General features: G+C 40.9%; 1 protein-coding gene across 1 annotated transcript; it reads right to left on the bottom strand.

The window, feature by feature from the left end:
* Positions 1 to 6,719: 6,719 nt before the first annotated feature.
* Positions 6,720 to 20,959, bottom strand: LOC144348173 (uncharacterized). Its single transcript, XM_078007670.2, has 2 exons — positions 20,445 to 20,959; positions 6,720 to 7,695 (listed from the first exon to the last, which is right to left on the bottom strand). The coding sequence occupies exons 1-2, from the start codon at positions 20,754 to 20,756 to the stop codon at positions 7,399 to 7,401; spliced, it is 609 nt and encodes a 202-aa protein (XP_077863796.1). The 5' UTR covers positions 20,757 to 20,959; the 3' UTR covers positions 6,720 to 7,398.
* Positions 20,960 to 21,919: the final 960 nt, after the last annotated feature.

Below are 21,919 nucleotides of genomic sequence, written 5' to 3'. Positions count from 1 at the left end.
CTGAGATGTGTGGTTCCCTTAGACAGCTGTGAATGCAGGGATGCGTGGTCCCCCCCCAGACAGCTGTGAATGCTAAGATGTGTGGTTCCCCTAGACAGCTGTGAATGATGAGATGTTTGGTTCCCCTGGACAGCTGTGAATGCAGGGATGTGGGCTCCCCTAGACAGCTGTAAATGCAGGGATGTGGGCTCCCCTAGACAGCTGTAAATGCTGAGATGTGTGGTTACCCTAGGCAGCTGTGAATGCAGGGATGTAGGGTTCCCCTAGAAAGCTGTGAATCCAGGGATGTGTGATTCCCCTAGGCAGCTGTAAATGCTGAGATGTGTGCTTCCCCTAGACAGCTGTGAATGCTGAGATGTGTGGTTACCCTAGACAGCTGTGAATGCTGAGATCTGTGGTTCCCCCAGACAGCTGTGAATGCTGAGATGTGTGGTTCCCCTAGACAGCTGTGAATGCAGAGATGTAGGGCTCCCCTAGGCAGCTGTGAATGCTGAGATGTGTGGTTCTCCTAGACAGCTGTGAATGCTGAGATGTTTGGTTCCTCTAGACATCTGTGAATGCTGAGATGTGTGGTTCCCCTAGACAGCTGTGAATGATGAGATGTTTGGTTCCCCTGGACAGCTGTGAATGCAGGGATGTGGGCTCTCCTAGACAGCTGTAAATGCTGAGATGTTTGGTTACCCTAGGCAGCTGTGAATGCAGGGATGTAGGGTTCCCCTAGAAAGCTGTGAATGCAGGGATGTGTGGTTCCCCTAGGCAGCTGTAAATGCTGAGATGTGTGGTTCCCCTAGACAGCTGTGAATGCTGAGATGTGTGGTTACCCTAGACAGCTGTGAATGCTGAGATCTGTGGTTCCCCCAGACAGCTGTGAATGCTGAGATGTGTGGTTCCCCTAGACAGTTGTGAATGCAGAGATGTAGGGCTCCCCTAGGCAGCTGTGAATGCTGAGATGTGTGGTTCTCCTAGACAGCTGTGAATGCTGAGATGTTTGGTTCCTCTAGACATCTGTGAATGCTGAGATGTGTGGTTCCCCTAGACAGCTGTGAATGCTGAGATGTGGGGTTCCTCTAGACATCTGTGAATGCTGAGATGTGGGGTTCCCCTAGACAGCTGTGAATGCTGAGATGTGGGGTTCCCCTAGACACCTGTGAACGCAGGGATGTGGGGTTCCCCTGGACAGCTGTGAATACAGGGATGTAGGGTTCCCTAGATAGCTGTGAATGCAGAGATCTGGGGTACCATAGACAGCTGTGAATGCAAAGAAGTGTGGTTCCCCTAGACAGCTGTGAATGCTGAGATGTGGGGGTTCCTCTAGATACCTGTGAATGCAGTGATGTGGGGCTCCCCTAGACAGCTGTGAATGCTGAGATGCGTGGTTCCCCTAGACAGCTGTTAATGCTGAGATGTGGGGTTCCCCTAGACACCTGTGAATGCAGTGATGTGGGGTTCACCCTAGACAACTGTGAATGCTGAGATTTTTGTTTCCCTAGACAGCTGTGAATGCAAGGATGTGGGGTTCCCCAAGACAGCTGTGAATGCAAAGAAGTGTGGTTCCCCTAGACAGTTGCAAATGCAGGGATGTAGGGTTCCCCTAGACAGCTGTGAATGCTGAGATGTGGGGTTTCCCTAGACAGCTGTGAATGCTGAGATGTGTGGTTCCCCTAGACAGCTGTGAATGCAGAGATGTGGGGTTCCCTAGACAGCTGTGAATGCAGGGATGTGGGGTTCCCTAGACAGCTGTGAATGCAGGGATGTGTGGTTACCCTAGACAGCTGTGAATGCTGAGACGTGGGGTTCCCCTAGACAGCTGTGAATGCTGAGATGTGTGGTTCCCCTAGACAGCTGTGAATGCTGAGATGTGGGGTTCCCCTTGACAGCTGTGAATGCAAAGAAGTGGGGGTCCCCTAGACAGCTGTGAATGCTGAGATGTGGTGTTCTCCTGGACAGCTGTAAATGCTGAGAAGTTGGGTTCCTCTAGACAGCTGTTAATGCTGAGATGTGGGATTCCCCTAGACAGCTGTGAATGCAGGGATATGGGGTTCCCCTAGACAGCTGTGAATGCTGAGATGTGGGGTACCCCTAGACAGCTGTGAATGCTGATATGTGGGGTTCCCCTAGACAGCTGAGAATGCAAAGAAGTGGGGTTCCCCTAGACAGCTGTGAATGCTGAGATGTGGTGTTCCCCTGGGCAGCTGTAAATGCTGAGATGTGGGGTTCCCCTAGACAGCTGTGAATGCAGGGATGTGGGGTTCCCCTAGACAGCTGTGAATACAGAGATGTAGAGTTTCCCTGGACAGCTGTGAATACAGAGATGTGGTGTTCCCCTGGGCAGCTGTAAATGCTGAGATGTGGGGTTCCGCTAGACAGCTGTGAATGCTGGGATGTAGGGTTCCCCTAGACAGCTGTGAATGCTGAGATGTGGGGTACCCCTAGACAGCTGTGAATGCTGATATGTGGGGTTCCCCTAGACAGCTGAGAATGCAAAGAAGTGGGGTTCCCCTAGACAGCTGTGAATGCTGAGATGTGGTGTTCCCCTGGGCAGCTGTAAATGCTGAGATGTGGGGTTCCCCTAGACAGCTGTGAATGCAGGGATGTGGGGTTCCCCTAGACAGCTGTGAATACAGAGATGTAGAGTTTCCCTGGACAGCTGTGAATACAGAGATGTGGTGTTCCCCTGGGCAGCTGTGAATGCTGATATGTGGGGTTCCCCTAGACAGCTGTGAATGCAAAGAGTGGGGTTCCCCTAGACAGCTGTGAATGCTGAGATGTGGTGTTCCCCTGGGCAGCTGTAAATGCTGAGATGTGGTGTTCCCCTGGGCAGCTGTAAATGCTGAGATGTGGGGTTCCCCAAGACAGCTGTGAATGCAGGGATGTGGGGTTCCCCTAGACAGCTGTGAATACAGAGATGTAGAGTTTCCCTGGACAGCTGTGAATACAGAGATATTTGGTTCCCCTGGACAGCTGTGAATGCAGGGATGTGGGGTTCCCCTAGACAGCTGTGAATGCTGAGATGTAGGGTTTCCCTGGACAGCTGTGAATGCAGGGATGTTTGGTTCCCCTAGACAGCTGTGAATGCAGAGATATAGGGTCCCCATAGACAGCTGTGAATGCAGGGATGTTTGGTTCCCCTAGACAGCTGTGAATGCAGAGATATAGGGTTCCCCTGGACAGCTGTGAATGCAGGGATGTTTGGTTCCCCTAGACAGCTGTGAATGCAGGGATGTGTGGTTCCCCTAGACAGCTGTGAATGCAGAGATGTAGGGTTCCCCTGGACAGCTGTGAATGCAGGGATGTTTGGTTTCCCTAGACAGCTGTGAATGCAGAGATATAGGGTCCCCATAGACAGCTGTGAATGCAGGGATGTTTGGTTCCCCTAGACAGCTGTGAATGCAGAGATATAGGGTTCCCCTGGACAGCTGTGAATGCAGGGATGTTTGGTTCCCCTAGACAGCTGTGAATGCAGAGATATAGGGTCCCCATAGACAGCTGTGAATGCAGGGATGTTTGGTTCCCCTAGACAGCTGTGAATGCAGAGATATAGGGTTCCCCTGGACAGCTGTGAATGCAGGGATGTTTGGTTCCCCTAGACAGCTGTGAATGCAGGGATGTTTGGTTCCCCTGGACATCTGTGAATGCTGAGATGTGTGGTTCCCCTAGACAGCTGTGAATGCTGAGATGTGGGATTCCTCTAGACATCTGTGAATGCTGAGATGTGGGGTTCCCCTAGACAGCTGTGAATGCTGAGATGTGGGGTTCCCCTAGACACCCGTGAACGCTAGGATGTGGGGTTCCCCTGGACAGCTGTGAATACAGGGATGTAGGGTTCCCTAGATAGCTGTGAATGCAGAGATCTGGGGTACCATAGACAGCTGTGAATGCAAAGAAGTGTGGTTCCCCTAGACAGCTGCGAATGCTGGGATGTGGGGGTTCCCCTAGATACTTGTGAATGCAGTGATGTGGGGCTCCCCTAAACAGCTGTGAATGCAGAGATGTGTGGTTACCCAAGACAGCTGTGAATGCAAGGATATAGGATTCCCTTGACAGCTGTGAATGCAGAGATGTGGGGTACCCTAGACAGCTGTGAATGCAAAGAAGTGTGGTTCCCCAAGACAGCTGTTAATGCTGAGATGTGGGGTTCCCCTAGACACCTGTGAATGCAGTGATGTGGGGTTCACCCTAGACAACTGTGAATGCTGAGATTTGTGTTCCCCAAGACAGCTGTGAATGCAAAGAAGTGTGGTTCCCCTAGACAGTTGCAAATGCAGGGATGTAGGGTTCTCCTAGACAGCTGTGAATGCTGAGATGTGGGGTTTCCCTAGACAGCTGTGAATGCTGAGATGTGTGGTTCCCCTAGACAGCTGTGAATGCAGAGATGTGGGGTTCCCTAGACAGCTGTGAATGCATGGATGTGGGGTTCCCTAGACAGCTGTGAATGCAGGGATATGTGGTTACCCTAGACAGCTGTGAATGCTGAGACGTGGGGTTCCCCTAGACAGCTGTGAATGCTGAGATGTGTGGTTCCCCTAGACAGCTGTGAATGCTGAGATGTGGGGTTCCCCTTGACAGCTGTGAATGCAAAGAAGTGGGGTTCCCCTAGACAGCTGTGAATGCTGAGATGTGGTGTTCCCCTGGACAGCTGTAAATGCTGAGAAGTTGGGTTCCCCTAGACAGCTGTTAATGCTGAGATGTGGGATTCCCCTAGACAGCTGTGAATGCAGGGATATGGGGTTCCCCTAGACAGCTGTGAATGCTGAGATGTGGTGTTCCCCTGGGCAGCTGTAAATGCTGAGATGTGGGGTTCCGCTAGACAGCTGTGAATGCTGGGATGTGGGGTTCCCCTAGACAGCTGTGAATGCTGAGATGTGGGGTACCCCTAGACAGCTGTGAATGCTGATATGTGGGGTTCCCCTAGACAGCTGTGAATGCAAAGAAGTGGGGTTCCCCTAGACAGCTGTGAATGCTGAGATGTGGTGTTCCCCTGGGCAGCTGTAAATGCTGAGATGTGGGGTTCCCCTAGACAGCTGTGAATGCAGGGATGTGGGGTTCCCCTAGACAGCTGTAAATACAGAGATGTACTGTTTCCCTGGACAGCTGTGAATACAGAGATGTGGTGTTCCCCTGGGCAGCTGTGAATGCTGATATGTGGGGTTCCCCTAGACAGCTGTGAATGCAAAGAAGTGGGGTTCCCCTAGACAGCTGTGAATGCTGAGATGTGGTGTTCCCCTGGGCAGCTGTAAATGCTGAGATGTGGGGTCCCCCTGGACAGCTGTGAATGCAGGGATGTGGGGTTCCCCTAGACAGCTGTGAATACAGAGATGTAGAGTTTCCCTGGACAGCTGTGAATACAGAGATGTTTGGTTCCCCTGGACAGCTGTGAATGCAGGGATGTGGGGTTCCCCTAGACAGCTGTGAATGCTGAGATGTTTGGTTCCCCTGGACAGCTGTGAATGCAGGGATGTGTGGTTCCCCTAGACAGCTGTGAATGCAGAGATGTAGGCTTCCCCTGGACAGCTGTGAATGCAGAGATATAGGGTCCCCATAGACAGCTGTGAATGCAGGGATGTTTGGTTCCCCTGGACAGCTGTGAATGCAGAGATATAGGGTTCCCCTGGACAGCTGTGAATGCAGGGATGTTTGGTTCCCCTAGACAGCTGTGAATGCAGAGATATAGGGTCCCCATAGACAGCTGTGAATGCAGGGATGTTTGGTTCCCCTAGACAGCTGTGAATGCAGAGATATAGGGTTCCCCTGGACAGCTGTGAATGCAGGGATGTTTGGTTCCCCTAGACAGCTGTGAATGCAGGGATGTGTGGTTCCCCTAGACAGCTGTGAATGCAGAGATGTAGGGTTCCCCTGGACAGCTGTGAATGCAGGGATGTTTGGTTCCCCTAGACAGCTGTGAATGCAGAGATATAGGGTCCCCATAGACAGCTGTGAATGCAGGGATGTTTGGTTCCCCTAGACAGCTGTGAATGCAGAGATATAGGGTTCCCCTGGACAGCTGTGAATGCAGGGATGTTTGGTTCCCCTAGACAGCTGTGAATGCAGAGATATAGGGTCCCCATAGACAGCTGTGAATGCAGGGATGTTTGATTCCCCTAGACAGCTGTGAATGCAGAGATATAGGGTTCCCCTGGACATCTGTGAATGCAGGGATGTTTGGTTCCCCTAGACAGCTGTGAATGCAGGGATGTTTGGTTCCCCTGGACAGCTGTGAATGCAGGGATGTTTGGTTCCCCTAGACAGCTGTGAATGCAGAGACTTGGGTCATAGCCAAGAGTTCTGAGACTTCGGAGAGGCAGAGACTTGCGTTATAGCCAAGAGTTCTGAGACTTCAGAGAGGCAGAGACTTGCGTCATAGCCAAGAGTTCTGAGACTTCAGGGAGGCAGAGACTTGCGTCATAGTCAAGAGTTCTGAGACTTCAGGGAGGCAGAGACTATAATCTTGAGCTATGAATGGGTTAGCTTTTGCATGGCCCAAAAAGTTACATACATGTTCTGTTTTTGGTAACTGCTTGCCCTTATAGAAAAAAAATTGAGAATTTCATATTTTGTGAATTTGTACCCCCGAAAGTACCAGGATGTGTGAAATTTTGGAGGCCATGGATAATGTATGTTTGAAATTCGTAATTTTTTCTTCCTTGTTTATTTATTTTAATAATAATTTGCAAAGGTATCTGCTATTAATGATGTTTTTAAAACATTAAATGAACATACGGTTGAAATTATGTCCAAGCAGTTTAATTATTCATATAAACCGTACTGTTAAGTTATTTAAAAGCAACCTGTGATATGTACAGTATGTTTTTAATTATTCAAATTCTCGAATATATATTAAAAAAACAAGCTAGTTTTACATCACGGTGTTCTGCACGTTGTGGAAAATTGTAAATTGTTTATAAACTTCAAAAAAATTATTATATAAACTTGTTTTTCTAGATAGTATGAAATAACTTTATAAATACGAGATGAGACTCCTAGTACATAAAATAAAAGAGTTGGCACATATGCACATTACATTTAAAACACTATTGTAAATATATGAATGTACAATCTTCTGTTTTAATTTCAAACCCTTAAAAACGTTCCTGTTGCATATATTCGTTTTCAAAAACGACTATGTTCTATGAAAAATACACCCCAGTTAATCTGTTTATAATACAGTAAATCCAACTTTTTTACAAAAAATCAGAAAAGTTCTACTTTTCGTGTTTTTGTTCTATTTTCTTTAGAGCTTTCATGACAGGACTAGTCGACAACTATTTGGGATGTACTTGATTTATATCGAACCGTACCTGAATTTGTGAATTTTAAAATATCAAAATTAAAATGTCCATGCACAAAATTGTTTCACTATTCGACTATATGTTTGTGATTCCATGTATGTGCTGTAAATATTCACAGGAAAACTTCACTTGTTTTTGGTACTAGTCTCGATGTCTTTGCGAATCTCCCTGTACCAGAAAGTGAGGTAGTGCGCCCTCGCATGAACGACGGCAGATTGTCTCCCATCAGACATGACGTCGAAGATGACGTCACATTTTCTAATGGTCGCTCATCCAGCTCTTCGGTACTAGAGTCAATAAGGGACACGTCTCCAACGGAACCACAACGGGTTAGTTTCATTTGATTGATGACAGACCGGAGATCCAGGAATTGCCGCATCAAAGATTGGTCTTGCAACTTCAAGGATTTCTAGAAAATAAACAGAAAATGAGCATAATCCATGTACAAGGAATAATAATGTGATACGTTCAAATCATGTTCAAGTTTATTGAATAACATGACATTTTGTTATCAGCAGCAGAAGAACTATATAGCAGTCAGGATAGATATCAGTGGTCGTCACGCAGCGCGTGTTCGAATCACGTGTAAATAATCAATGTATTTTAAACGTGTTGTATACGTCACTATGGGACCCACAGGGTCGTTGCTACAACCTTAATTTGTATTGATGTTCATTGCATGGCTGTAAATGTACATCTCATCATATTTATTCCAATATATACACCTACATAGCACATTGATAGATTGTTACGTGGGTGTGAAAGATCACATTTGTATAATTCAATGTATTATGTCATTTTGTGTTTTGACGACATTGGAGGTGTCACGTTATACTTGCGTTGTTGTTCAATGTACGGAACAATGCCTGGAAACTAGTTTAGTGCCGCTTGAGATACAATTACAATATTACAAATAAATAAAAGGAAATGTCGAATTGATTGTATGTATCGACAAATAATGCTTGACATTTTTATTTAGTAAATAAGTTAATTACATTATTGATTGATTGATTGATTGATTGATTGATTAATTAATTAATTAATTAATTAATTACCTAGATTAATATCAGAAGAATTTAAATATGTACATTGCACGGAATCCTCAGCTATGACAGGAATGGTATACCCATTATAAGACTTGTTTATAATACCGTGCCTGGCAACGTTCAAAATAACTATTAAATTGTCACCCGAAGTACGCTGGAACGAGGCAACAATCACAAGTCTACAACAAAATAAACTGACACAGCAGGGCCAATTATTGGAAAAAAATCTCCCATTTTTAGGTGTTTCCAGAGACCATTACGCCTGTTATCCTGACATGTATCCGTGAGTGACACCCTCACGGCATCATACCTCACTGTGTTGGGTTTGGAACACAGTGGAGGACGCAACTCACGCGATCCTGTCGGGCTATATACGCCAATCGGCATTAAACATTTCTATCGCTTGAATTTTTTTAACAAATGTCTTGCAATTCTAAAATGACGGCATTGCTCCATTACACCCGCAGATTATACAAGTAGCAAATTTTTCACTAGACGTGATAGCAGTGCAGTAGAACTATATCAAGAGAATATGGAAAATACCTGTATTAAATACACCGAAATGTTTTGCCAGACGTTCTCGATGATTTCACATTCATAAACCGCTGCAATATTATTTCATCTCGATTATTGCAGAAATTATAAACTGAAGAATTTATTTTTGCTAAAGACGCTTTGTACAATTTGGCATTGGTCATCATAAAAATGTCAACGCAGTGAATATGTGTATCGTGTAGATTTAAACGGCAACGCAGTTAATACGTGTCGCGCTGAGTTAAACGGCAACGCAGTGAATACGTGTATCGCGTAGAGTTAAACGGCAACGCAGTGAATACGTGTATCGCGTAGAGTTAAACGGCAACGCAGTTAATACTCGTATCGTGTAGAGTTAAACGGCAACGCAGTGAATACGTGTATCGCGCTGAGTTAAACGGCAACACAGGGAATACGTGTATCGTGTAGATTTAAACGGCAACGCAGTGAATTCGTGTATCGTGTAGAGTTAAACGGCAACGCAGTGAATACGTGTATCGCGCTGAGTTAAACGGCAACGCAGTGAACACGTGTATCGCGTAGAGTTAAACGGCAACACAGTGAATACGTGTCGCGCTGAGTTAAACGGCAACGCAGTGAATACGTGTATCGCGTAGAGTTAAACGGCAACGCAGTTAATACTCGTATCGTGTAGAGTTAAACGGCAACGCAGTGAATACGTGTATCGCGTAGTTAAACGGCAACGCAGTAAATACGTGTATCGCGTTGAGTTAAACGGCAACGCAGTGACTACGTGTATCGCGTAGAGTTAACGGCAACGCAGTGTATACGTGTATCTCGCTGAGTTAAACGGCAACGCAGTGAATACGTGTATCGTGTAGAGTTAAACGGCAACGCAGTGAATACGTGTATCGCGTTAAGTTAAACGGCAACGCAGTGAATACGTGTATCGCGTAGAGTTAAACGGCAACGCAGTGAATACGTGTATCGCGTAGATTTAAACGGCAACGCAGTGAATTCGTGTATCGTGTAGAGTTAAACGGCAACGCAGTGAATACGTGTATCGCGTTAAGTTAAACGGCAACGCAGTGAATACGTGTATCGCGTAGAGTTAAACGGCAACGCAGTGAATACGTGTATCGCGTAGAGTTAAACGGCAACGCAGTGAATACGTGTATCGTGTAGATTTAAACGGCAACGCAGTGAATTCGTGTATCGTGTAGAGTTAAACGGCAAGGCAGTGAATACGTGTATCGCGTTAAGTTAAACGGCAACGCAGTGAATACGTGTATCGCGTAGAGTTAAACGGCAACGCAGTGAATACGTGTATCGCGTAGAGTTAAACGGCAACGCAGTGAATACGTGTATCGCGTAGAGTTAAACGGCAACGCAGTGAATACGTGTATCGCGTAGAGTTAAACGGCAACGCAGTGAATACGTGTATTGCGTAGAGTTAAACGGCAACGCAGTGAATACGTGTATCGCGTAGAGTTAAACGGCAACGCAGTGAATACGTGTATCGCGTAGAGTTAAACGGCAACGCAGTGAATACGTGTATCGCGTAGAGTTAAACGGCAATGCAGTGAATACGTGTATCGCGTAGAGTTAAACGGCAACGCAGTGAATACGTGTATCGCATAGAGTTAAACGGCAACACAGTGAATACATGTATCGCGTAGAGTTAAACGGCAACGCAGTGAATACGTGTATCGCGTAGAGTTAAACGGCAACACAGGGAATACGTGTATCTCGCTGAGTTAAACGGCAACGCAGTGAATATGTGTATCGCGTAGAGTTAAACGGCAACACAGGGAATACGTGTATCGCGTAGAGTTAAACAGCAACACAGGGAATACGTGTATCGCGTAGAGTTAAACGGCAACACAGTGAATACATGTATCGCGTAGAGTTAAACGGCAACGCAGTGAATACGTGTATCGCGTAGAGTTAAACGGCAACACAGGGAATACGTGTATCTCGCTGAGTTAAACGGCAACACAGTGAATACATGTATCGCATAGACTTAAACGGCAACGCAGTGAATACGTGTATCGCGCTGAGTTAAATGGCAACGCAGTGAATACGTGTATCGCGCTGAGTTAAACGGCAACGCAGTGAATACGTGTATCACGCTGAGTTAAACGGCAACGCAGTGAATACGTGTGTCGTGTAGAGTTAAACAGCAACGCAGTGAATACGTGTATCGCGTAGAGTTAAACAGCAACGCAGTGAATACGTGTATCGCGTAGAGTTAAACGGCAACGCAGTGAATACGTGTATCGCGTAGAGTTAAACGGCAACGCAGTGAATACGTGTATCGCGTAGAGTTAAACGGCAACGCAGTGAATACGTGTATCGCGTAGAGTTAAACGGCAACACAGTGAATACGTGTATCGCGTAGAGTTAAACGGCAACGCAGTGAATACGTGTATCGCGTAGAGTTAAACGGCAACGCAGTGAATACGTGTATCGCGTAGAGTTAAACGGCAACGCAGTGAATACGTGTATCGCGTAGAGTTAAACGGCAACGCAGTGAATACGTGTATCGCGTAGAGTTAAACGGCAACGCAGTGAATACATGTATCGCGTAGAGTTAAACGGCAACACAGGGAATACGTGTATCTCGCTGAGTTAAACGGCAACGCAGTGAATACGTGTATCGCATAGAGTTAAACGGCAACGCAGTGAATACGTGTATCGCGTAGAGTTAAACAGCAACACAGGGAATACGTGTATCTCGCTGAGTTAAACGGCAACACAGGGAATACGTGTATCGCGTAGAGTTAAACGGCAACACAGTGAATACGTGTATCTCGCTGAGTTAAACGGCGACGCATTGAAACATTTAACATGTACGCTGACATACTATTTTGTAACTAATTATTTCATTGTTCCAATCGCTCAGACTGCAATACAATTCCTGTGATTTAAGAACCAGAGGTCACGTCTTTCAGTCAACAAATCAGCATTGAAGCGAGAACGATCTGCATAAGAGGTCAACTGTGGAAACTCATGAAAGTAGAACAAATATGCAAAGCTAGGCACACAACAAACACAAAAGTCAATAAATACCACTTGAATAGTTATAATAGCGTGTTTAGATATGAAAACATGTCTTACCAATGAGTCTTCAGTGGGCGTTTAACTCAAGAGCATCCAATTGAACACCCAGTTTTCAAACCGACACAAGTTGCCGATTGTGTATTGAAATTGGCCGTGACTCGTCGTCTAACTGTATGTGCAATATAGCAATAGTTTTCATTTTTTTTTATTAATACTGGTATGTATTATATTCTGGTATAAATAACAACTGAAACAGTTACATGTTTGTTGAATCAATCGCTGTTTGCACGACCCACGTGATAAAACTATTATTTTATTGTAGTATTGTTCGTAATTTTACTGATAATCTATGATATTCGTAATCACGTGGTGGTATGTTCGATTACGTCATAAACTTGTTCGCAGTTACGTCATGACGCGCATGACCACAGTCCCGTGCATACAATCATACAGGACAAATGGATTTCGCGATGTTATGAATCAAACATTTACTGAAATAAAAATAATTGTGTTTGACTAGCACAAGCAAAAATTATTCCATCCGTGGAATACTAGTGACTGACCGTTAAAGGTCGTCGTACAGGGGATGTGTTACATGTTACTGAGGGACAAAGTAGTTAAAATGAAACATGAGTAAGGTGTAAGAATGTGAAAAAACACTGTCTACTGCTGTCGTGTAAAGGTACACTGGAATAACTGAATGGTGAGGTATTTGGTTTGCCAACGACTCTAACTGGGCCTAAAAAACACTGTTGGAAATTGTCAACGAACACGGTAGTTCATGGTGCATTTCTTTTTAAATTTTTTTTTATACATTTCAACATCCATAAACATTTACGTGATTTGTTTATAATTTTTAATCGCATTAAAAATATTAAGATAGTCGATAATGTTAACATTTCGATCACCTTACTACAAATAATAATTAAATTAAAGGCGCCTTGTTTCACGGTTTACGGTATGTGTTCGGTACATGCAATGAACAATGTCTACAATCTTACATGCAATGAACAATGTCTACAATCTTACATGCAATGAGCAATAACTACAATCTTACATGCAATGAACAATGTCTGCAATCTTACATGCAATGAGCAATAACTACAATCTTACATGCAATGAACAATCTCTACAATCTTACATGCAATGAGCAATGTCTACAATCTTACATGCAATGAACAATGTCTACAATCTTACATGCGATGAACAATGTCTACAATCTTACATGCAATGAACAATCTCTACATTCTTACATGCAATGAGCAATGTCTACAATCTTACATGCAATGAACAATGTCTACAATCTTACATGCGATGAACAATGTCTACAATCCTACATGCAATGAACAATCTCTACATTCTTACATGCAATGAACAATGTCTACAATCTTACATGTAATGAACAATGTCTACAATCTTACATGCAATGAACAATGTCTACAATCTTACAGGCAATGAACAATTTCTACAATCTTACATGCAGTGAACAATCTATACAATCTTACATACAATGAGCAATGTCTACAATCTTACATGCAATGAGCAATGTCTACAATATTACATGCAATGAACAATCTCTACAATCTTACATGCAATGAACAATGTCTACAATCTTACATGCAATGAACAATGTCTACAATCTTACATGCAATGAACAATGTCTACAATCTTACATGCAATGAGCAATGTCTACAATCTTACATGCAATGAACAATGTCTACAATCTTACATGCAATGAACAATGTCTACAATCTTACATGCAATGAACAATCTCTACAATCTTACATGCAATGAACAATCTATACAATCTTACATGCAATGAGCAATATCTACAATCTTACATGCAATGAACAATCTCTACAATCTTACATGCAATGAGCAATGTCTACAATCTTACATGCAATGAACAATGTCTACAATCTTACATGCAATGAACAATGTCTACAATCTTACATGCAATGAACAATGTCTACAATCTTATATGCAATGAACAATCTATACAATCTCACATGCAATGAACAATGTCTACAATCTTACATGCAATGAGCAATATCTACAATCTTACATGCAATGAACAATGTCTAAAATCTTTCATGCAATGAACAATGTCTACAATCTTACATGCAATGAACAATGTCTACAATCTTACATGCAATGAACAATCTATACAATCTTACATGCAATGAACAATGTCTACAATCTTACATGCAATGAACAATGTCTACAATCTTATCTACAATGAACATTGTCTACAATCTTACATGCAATGAACAATATCTACAATCTTACCTGCAATGAACAATGTCTACAATCTTACATGCAATGAACAATGTCTACAATCTTACATGCAATGAACAATCTCTACAATCTTACATGCAATGAACAATCTATACAATCTTACATGCAATGAGCAATATCTACAATCTTACATGCAATGAACAATCTCTACAATCTTACATGCAATGAGCAATGTCTACAATCTTACATGCAATGAACAATGTCTAAAATCTTTCATGCAATGAACAATGTCTACAATCTTACATGCAATGAACAATGTCTACAATCTTACATGCAATGAACAATCTATACAATCTTACATGCAATGAACAATGTCTACAATCTTACATGCAATGAACAATGTCTACAATCTTATCTACAATGAACATTGTCTACAATCTTACATGCAATGAACAATATCTACAATCTTACCTGCAATGAACAATGTCTACAATCTTACATGCAATGAACAATGTCTACAATTTTACATGCAATGAACAGTGTCTACAATCTTACATGCAATGAACAATGTCTACAATCTTACATGCAATGAGCAATGTCCACAATCTTACATGCAATGAACAATCTCTACAATATTACATGCAATGAACAATGTCTACACTCTTACATGCAATGAACAATCTATACAATCTTACATGCATTGAACAATGTCTACAATATTACATGCAATGAACAATCTCTACAATCTTACATGCAATGAACAATGTCTACAATCTTACATGCAATGAACAATCTATACAATCTTACATGCAATGAACAATGTCTACAATATTTCATGCAATGAACAATCTCTACAATCTTACATGCAATGAGCAATGTCTACAAACTTACATGCAATGAGCAATGTCTACAATCTTACATGCAATGAGCAATATCTACAATCTTACATGCAATGAACAATGTCTACAATCTTACATACAATGAACAATGTCTACAATCTGTCATGCAATGAACAATGTCTACAATCTTACATGTAATGAACAATGTCTACAATCTTACATGCAATGAACAATGTCTACAATCTTACATGCAATGAACAATTTCTACAATCTTACATGCAGTGAACAATCTATACCATCTTACATGCAATGAACAATGTGTACAATCTTGCATGCAATGAACAATCTATACAATCTTACATGCAATGAACAATCTATACAATCTTACATGCAATGAGCAATATCTACAATCTTACATGCAATGAACAATGTCTACAATCTTGCATGCAATGAACAATGTCTACAATCTTACATGCAATGAGCAATATCTACAATCTTACATGCAATGAACAATGTCTACAATCTTACATGCAATGAACAATGTCTACAATCTTACATGCAATGAACAATCTCTACAATCTTACATGCAATGAACAATGTCTACAATCTTACATGCAATGAACAATCTCTACAATCTTACATGCAATGAGTAATGTATACAATCTTACATGCAATGAACAATCTATACAATCTTACATGCAATGAACAATGTCTACAATCTTACATACAATGAACAATGTCTACAATCTGTCATGCAATGAACAATGTCTACAATCTTACATGTAATGAACAATGTCTACAATCTTACATGCAATGAACAATGTCTACAATCTTACATGCAATGAACAATTTATACAATCTTACATGCAGTGAACAATCTATACAATCTTACATACAATGAGCAATGTCTACAATCTTACATGCAATGAGCAATGTCTACAATATTACATGCAATGAACAATCTCTACAATCTTACATGCAATGAACAATGTCTACAATCTTACATGCAATGAACTATGTCTACAATCTTACATGCAATGAACAATGTCTACAATCTTACATGCAATGAGCAATGTCTACAATCTTACATGCAATGAACAATGTCTACAATCTTACATGCAATGAACAATGTCTACAATCTTACATGCAATGAACAATGTCTACAATCTTACATGCAATGAACAATGTCTACAATCTTACATGCAATGAGCAATGTCTACAATCTTACATGCAATGAGCAATGTCTACAATCTTACATGCAATGAACAATGTCTACAATCTTACATGCAATGAACAATGTCTACAATCTTACATGCAATGAGTAATGTATACAATCTTACATGCAATGAACAATCTATACAATCTTACATACAATGAACAATGTCTACAATCTGTCATGGAATGAACAATGTCTACAATCTTACATGCAATGAACAATGTCTACAATCTTACATGCAATGAACAATGTCTACAATCTTACATGCAATGAACAATGTCTACAATCTTACATGCAATGAACAATTTCTACAATCTTACATGCAATGAACAATCTATACAATCTTACATGCAATGAGCAATATCTACAATCTTACATGCAATGAACAATCTCTACAATCTTACATGCAATGAACAATGTCTACAATATTACATGCAATGAACAATCTATACAATCTTACATGCAATGAACAATGTCTACAATCTTACATGCAATGAACAATTTCTACAATCTTACATGCAATGAACAATCTATACAATCTTACATGCAATGAGCAATATCTACAATCTTACATGCAATGAACAATCTCTACAATCTTACATGCAATGAACAATGTCTACAATATTACATGCAATGAACAATCTATACAATCTTACATGCAATGAGCAATGTCTACAATCTTACATGCAATGAACAATGTCTACAATCTTACATACAATGAACAATCTATACAATCTTACATGCAATGAGCAATATCTACAATCTTATATGCAATGAACAATCTCTACAATCTTACATGCAATGAACAATGTCTACAATCTTACATGCAATGAACAATCTCTACAATATTACATGCAATGAACAATCTCTACAATATTCTAATGGAGATTCTAGTCATTATTTGTTTTGAACCTAGTTACAGAAATTCTTAGACTTTGAATTTAGTGTATGTTCTAAGTTTCGTTTTCTCATTTGTCATATTTTCTCTTCAGCAGGAAAATATACTGTTCTTAATTTTCGTAACATTGTGCTGTGACTATTCGGGTGATACATATTTGTGATTTTTTTTCTGTTTTGATTTTCCCGTGTGTTATAATTAATATTTTCTATCCCCCAAATTATGAAAATAAAAATATAACAAAAAGGAATTGTGTGTTGGTGTTACCTTTGTGTACTTTGACCAAGAGCTTTTGTTTTATTGGGAAGACTATATTATTCATACAGCAGACAGTGCTCAGTTACATTTATTAAAATTTCTATGTGTTTTGAATTGAATTGTTAATAGTATTTCGCATTATTCATTACCAAGTAGCATAAGCATACAACACCATCTTAGGAACGGTCAAAGGTCATACTGAGTAGTAAAAATACAAAATGATGCAAAATAGCCGATATGTGAATGTGTATGTTTACATGTAGGGTAATTAAGACTGGAATGCTAACTATTTGCACGTAATAGATATGATGAAATCAGTCGACAATATCATTAATCAATTAGGGTAAACAAACAAACAAACAAGTTAGTGCAAGTTAAACCAGACTTTTATGTAATTGTATGAATAAAATGTTTATCAAAACATATATAATGTTATATAATTCATGTTATAATTGCTTGACGATATAACGATGCGACAAATAAATTACACAGACTCTACAACAAAAAACACGGACTCTGATACACAATATTGGCAAATCGATACACAACAATAGCGTGTAGATGTACGTGATCCATATAATGAAATACTTACTGTGTTGATTATTTTACAACTGAATAGTTATAAACGTAGACTTAGTTGTTTAATCTGCGCGTGAATTCAGACAGTTACTGAACACTGTGATGAAGCATAAACGAGAAGGTAAGTTTGGAGTGTTAATCTACCTGTAACGTCTTAACGAGTTACATTGTTTACTATATTATAATTTTTCTTTTTATTAAGAAACTGTGTATCAAGGACTGTACGGTTCTTAATTAATTGCTGGGTGTTAATTGCGTCTATTTTGCTGATAGATAAATCCGCTAAATTAAAACCCAGTAATTATTTAAATTTAACAATAAAATGTATTATTCATTCACAAAACGCTGAATTTAAAACCCAGTGAATGTCAAATACAAGCAATAGAATGTATTGTTTTATTCAAAAAAACTGAGAATTTAAATCCTAGTGAATTTCCATTCAACATGAAGACCGTCAAAATATTTCACCTGCGTCATTATTATACGTGCAATACGAAATAGAAGATACGGCAGGAAACTCACATCAGGGCAAACTATCTTGCTTCTGAAACAAAGTTCAAACGCAATTAAATTCATATCTTATCAATGACCTTCACCAAGTATGTCGAACGTAACATATAAGTATAGTGCTGTGAGTTATCTTATGTTTAAAGAAATAATCTCTTTCATATTGCCGGTGTTACCACTGTTTAGTGAAATCGTATTCGTAACAGCTATTCAAATTGTGCGTTTACAAAATAATAAAACAGTACGACGACCTTGCATGGTAATGAGTACAGTGTAATTGCTATTTTATTTTTGTTAATTCATGGGCGGTTACTTGGTTTATACGTTGTTATCGGGAAGGACACTCCAGCCATTGCTTGGCAACTCCAGTAAGCGTGGACTTACGGTGAATGGTAACACCCGTCAGGCACGACTCGTTAACATGGTTGCGTAGATTGTGTACGTATGGTACGTGTACTTGAACAGGAGAAATATTTGTTTGATGTTTTGTACACATACTTATTATATAAATCGTCAGACGTAAACAAGTGCCGAAAAATAGATTTTGCGCATATCGTAAAATCTTGAAATATTTACGTGACAGCAAGGGAATTTCATGTTTTATTGTTTTTGAATATATTGTATATGGTGTTGTAGATGGTTTGTCTCATTATTCAAACACATACCCAACTACAGTGAACTTTGTAATGTTGTTATCACTAACAAACCACTATGTTATGCATCAGCTGCTTTTATTTATACATAATGCGTTTATAAAACAAAACATCATTGTCAGAGAATTATAAATTTTAGATTGTATCGTATTCGGTATCTCTATCAACATTTGACCTATTTTTATATCATTCGTTTGATAATGTTGACTAAGTAGACATAAGTTCAAACTTTCTACAGACTGTGATCAAAGTTAGGGGGGGTATGAAAAGAACATGTAAGTAATATTTTGTAAAACGTAATAAAAGTAAACTTCACTACTAGGGTTGAGATGTACGGATACTTGTATGTAGGTTATATACGGTTGGATTCATTGCAAAGTAAGTACAATATTGTTCACAGTCACGCCTACTTTCATCGTTGAATTTTGACTTTGAACTTCGTTAACATCGAACAATATATATTTACAATAAGTTTATTCAATGGATGTCGTTTATTTCCGCCCATGTCTTTTACCTTAGTTGCTCGTCGCAACCAACCCCACCGACCAGCGTACTGCAGGTGATTCGCATGGCCCTGTATCGAACAATGATCGGATTGTTCAGTTGTTACTGCACTGAATAATGGCAAGATCAGAAAAGATCTGGAATAAGAAAGGACCACTTTTGTTGTTGTTGTTGTTGTTGTTGTTGTTGTTGTTGTTGTTGTTGTTGTTGTTGTTGTTGTTGTTGTTGTTGTTTGGTGCGTGTCATTTCACACCTGAATGTACCCATTGCCATATTTCCATAAAAAACTTATTATTTTGAGGTCAAGTTGATGGTCTTCTTTTAAGTACATGGGAGTTGTTGGGTATGTTACCACAACAAGAAATACCGTTCAAACCAGCCCGAAAATACAAGGTGTAAATGGTGGCGATGTTTTATACATGTTTCTACGTCAACTATCAATAACAAAGTGTTGTCTTGTATATAAGAAGCAACAACAGTTTTTCGATGGCGAATTGTTATAAGCGTGATGTCCGCTCCAAGTTTCAAAATTATTTAAATATATCTACCCACAACAGAGGTACATAGGTCAACTGTTACCGCCTGTTTTATATATCCGTCTCGGCCTCAGTAGACAAACACCTTTAACCCTGACCTGAGATGCTATCCATTAACGATGTACATTGAATCTTAATGGGCCAGTTCGCCTCAAGCGATTTTTAATGGCGCGTGCACATATCACCAGCAAATTGAATACCACGCATAAGCTAAGGGGCGCGATTACTGGAATCTAGATATGTCTTGAATTGTGTGTGTGTGTGTGTGCATGGTTGGGGACGAGCTGTGATGGGAAGAATTGGTGAAGCTCAAGATATTTACTTACTATTTCATTTCGAACCCATGTAATTTTGGCTTCCATTTCCGCTTCAGTTTCTTTCCACGTCTTAGAAGAACCTGATTTATTTCCATCGCTACCATACCCGTTCATATTTATCGTCCTTGTAGAACACGTTATGTCCCGAGAATCGTTCGTGATTGTTGCGTGCGTCAACTTATCAGAGTCGTCATTTTCATTATTGGTAAGCTTATCAGTTCTTGTCTGGTGCCCCGATTCATTGAGGGCGATCTGAATTTGTCCATGGTGCGAAATACTATCCATGCTTATAAATAGAAAGTTGCCAGATATACGAACCATTAACGAGGCTGTAAATTTAGATATTTAAGCGCCAGAACATATCAGTTTATGACCCAGAAAACGAACTCCGAATATCGATCGTACGTGAGAAGCCACACCTCCGGTAAATTTACGCATACAGCAAGGGGTGCTGGTATCAAGTGGACGTTGTCACCAATATACTGGTAATGTGATGCAAATGAATACGGATAATCACTTCATTTTATGCTTGGATTAGTGTGATAGTGCACCGATGGGCTATAGAAATACCCACGTCCAGGCCGTTGTGTTTTGTTTGCAAAAGAAAGAAAACCTGTTGCATTCGCATGTACCATTTATTTGGGCAGGGAGTTGGATGTGTCGGTATGAGGGACTAAAAACGCCCAATGCATTTTATATTGATCAACGCACATTGCATTCATTGAAAATGTGGACTCAAGCATTCTAGTTCCAGGGACGGATATAATTGACGTAGCTGAGCGAGCGAAAACAAACAAGAACTAGAAGGGGATCTATACTTCTCTCCCCTGTGACTATGCTTTTATTTTAAGACACCAGCAAACTCTCAATGGAATAGGCCAACAGTGTTGTCTGCCACCAATACGTAATTTGTGAGGATTGTGACACGTCGCGGTGCTTTGTTTTCGAGTCATATATCATAGAGATTACATTGAGGTGAAAGGTCAAGTAGTCGCATTTATATATTGTGACGTTTATCATAACAAAGTGATGATTATCTTGATAGTTGCGAAGCAATCTAGAATCATTGGTGGCGAGTTCCCCTAAACACTGTGAAGCAATCTAGAGCATTGGTGGCGAGTTCCTCTAAACACTGTGAAGCAGGCTAGAGTCATTGGTGGCGAGTACCTCTAAACACTGCGAAGCAACATAGTGTCATTGGTGGCGAGTTCCTCTAAACACTGCAAAGCAATCTAGTGTCATTGGTGGCGAGTTCCTCTAAACACTGTGAAGCAGGCTAGAGTCATTGGTGGCGAGTACCTCTAAACACTGTGAGGCAGCCTAGAGTCATTGGTGGCGAGTTCCTCTAAACACTGCGAAGCAACTTAGTGTCATTGGTGGCGAGTTCCCCTGAACACTGCGAAGCAGCCTAGTGTTATTGGTGGCGAGTTCCTCTGAACACTGTGAAGCAATCTAGTGTCATTGGTGGCGATTTTCTCTAAACA

This window comes from Saccoglossus kowalevskii, chromosome 18, assembly GCF_978046115.1.
Source record: "Saccoglossus kowalevskii chromosome 18, keSacKowa6.1, whole genome shotgun sequence".
NCBI lineage: Eukaryota > Metazoa > Hemichordata > Enteropneusta > Harrimaniidae > Saccoglossus > Saccoglossus kowalevskii.
This window is presented reverse-complemented; position numbering and strand designations above follow the sequence as displayed.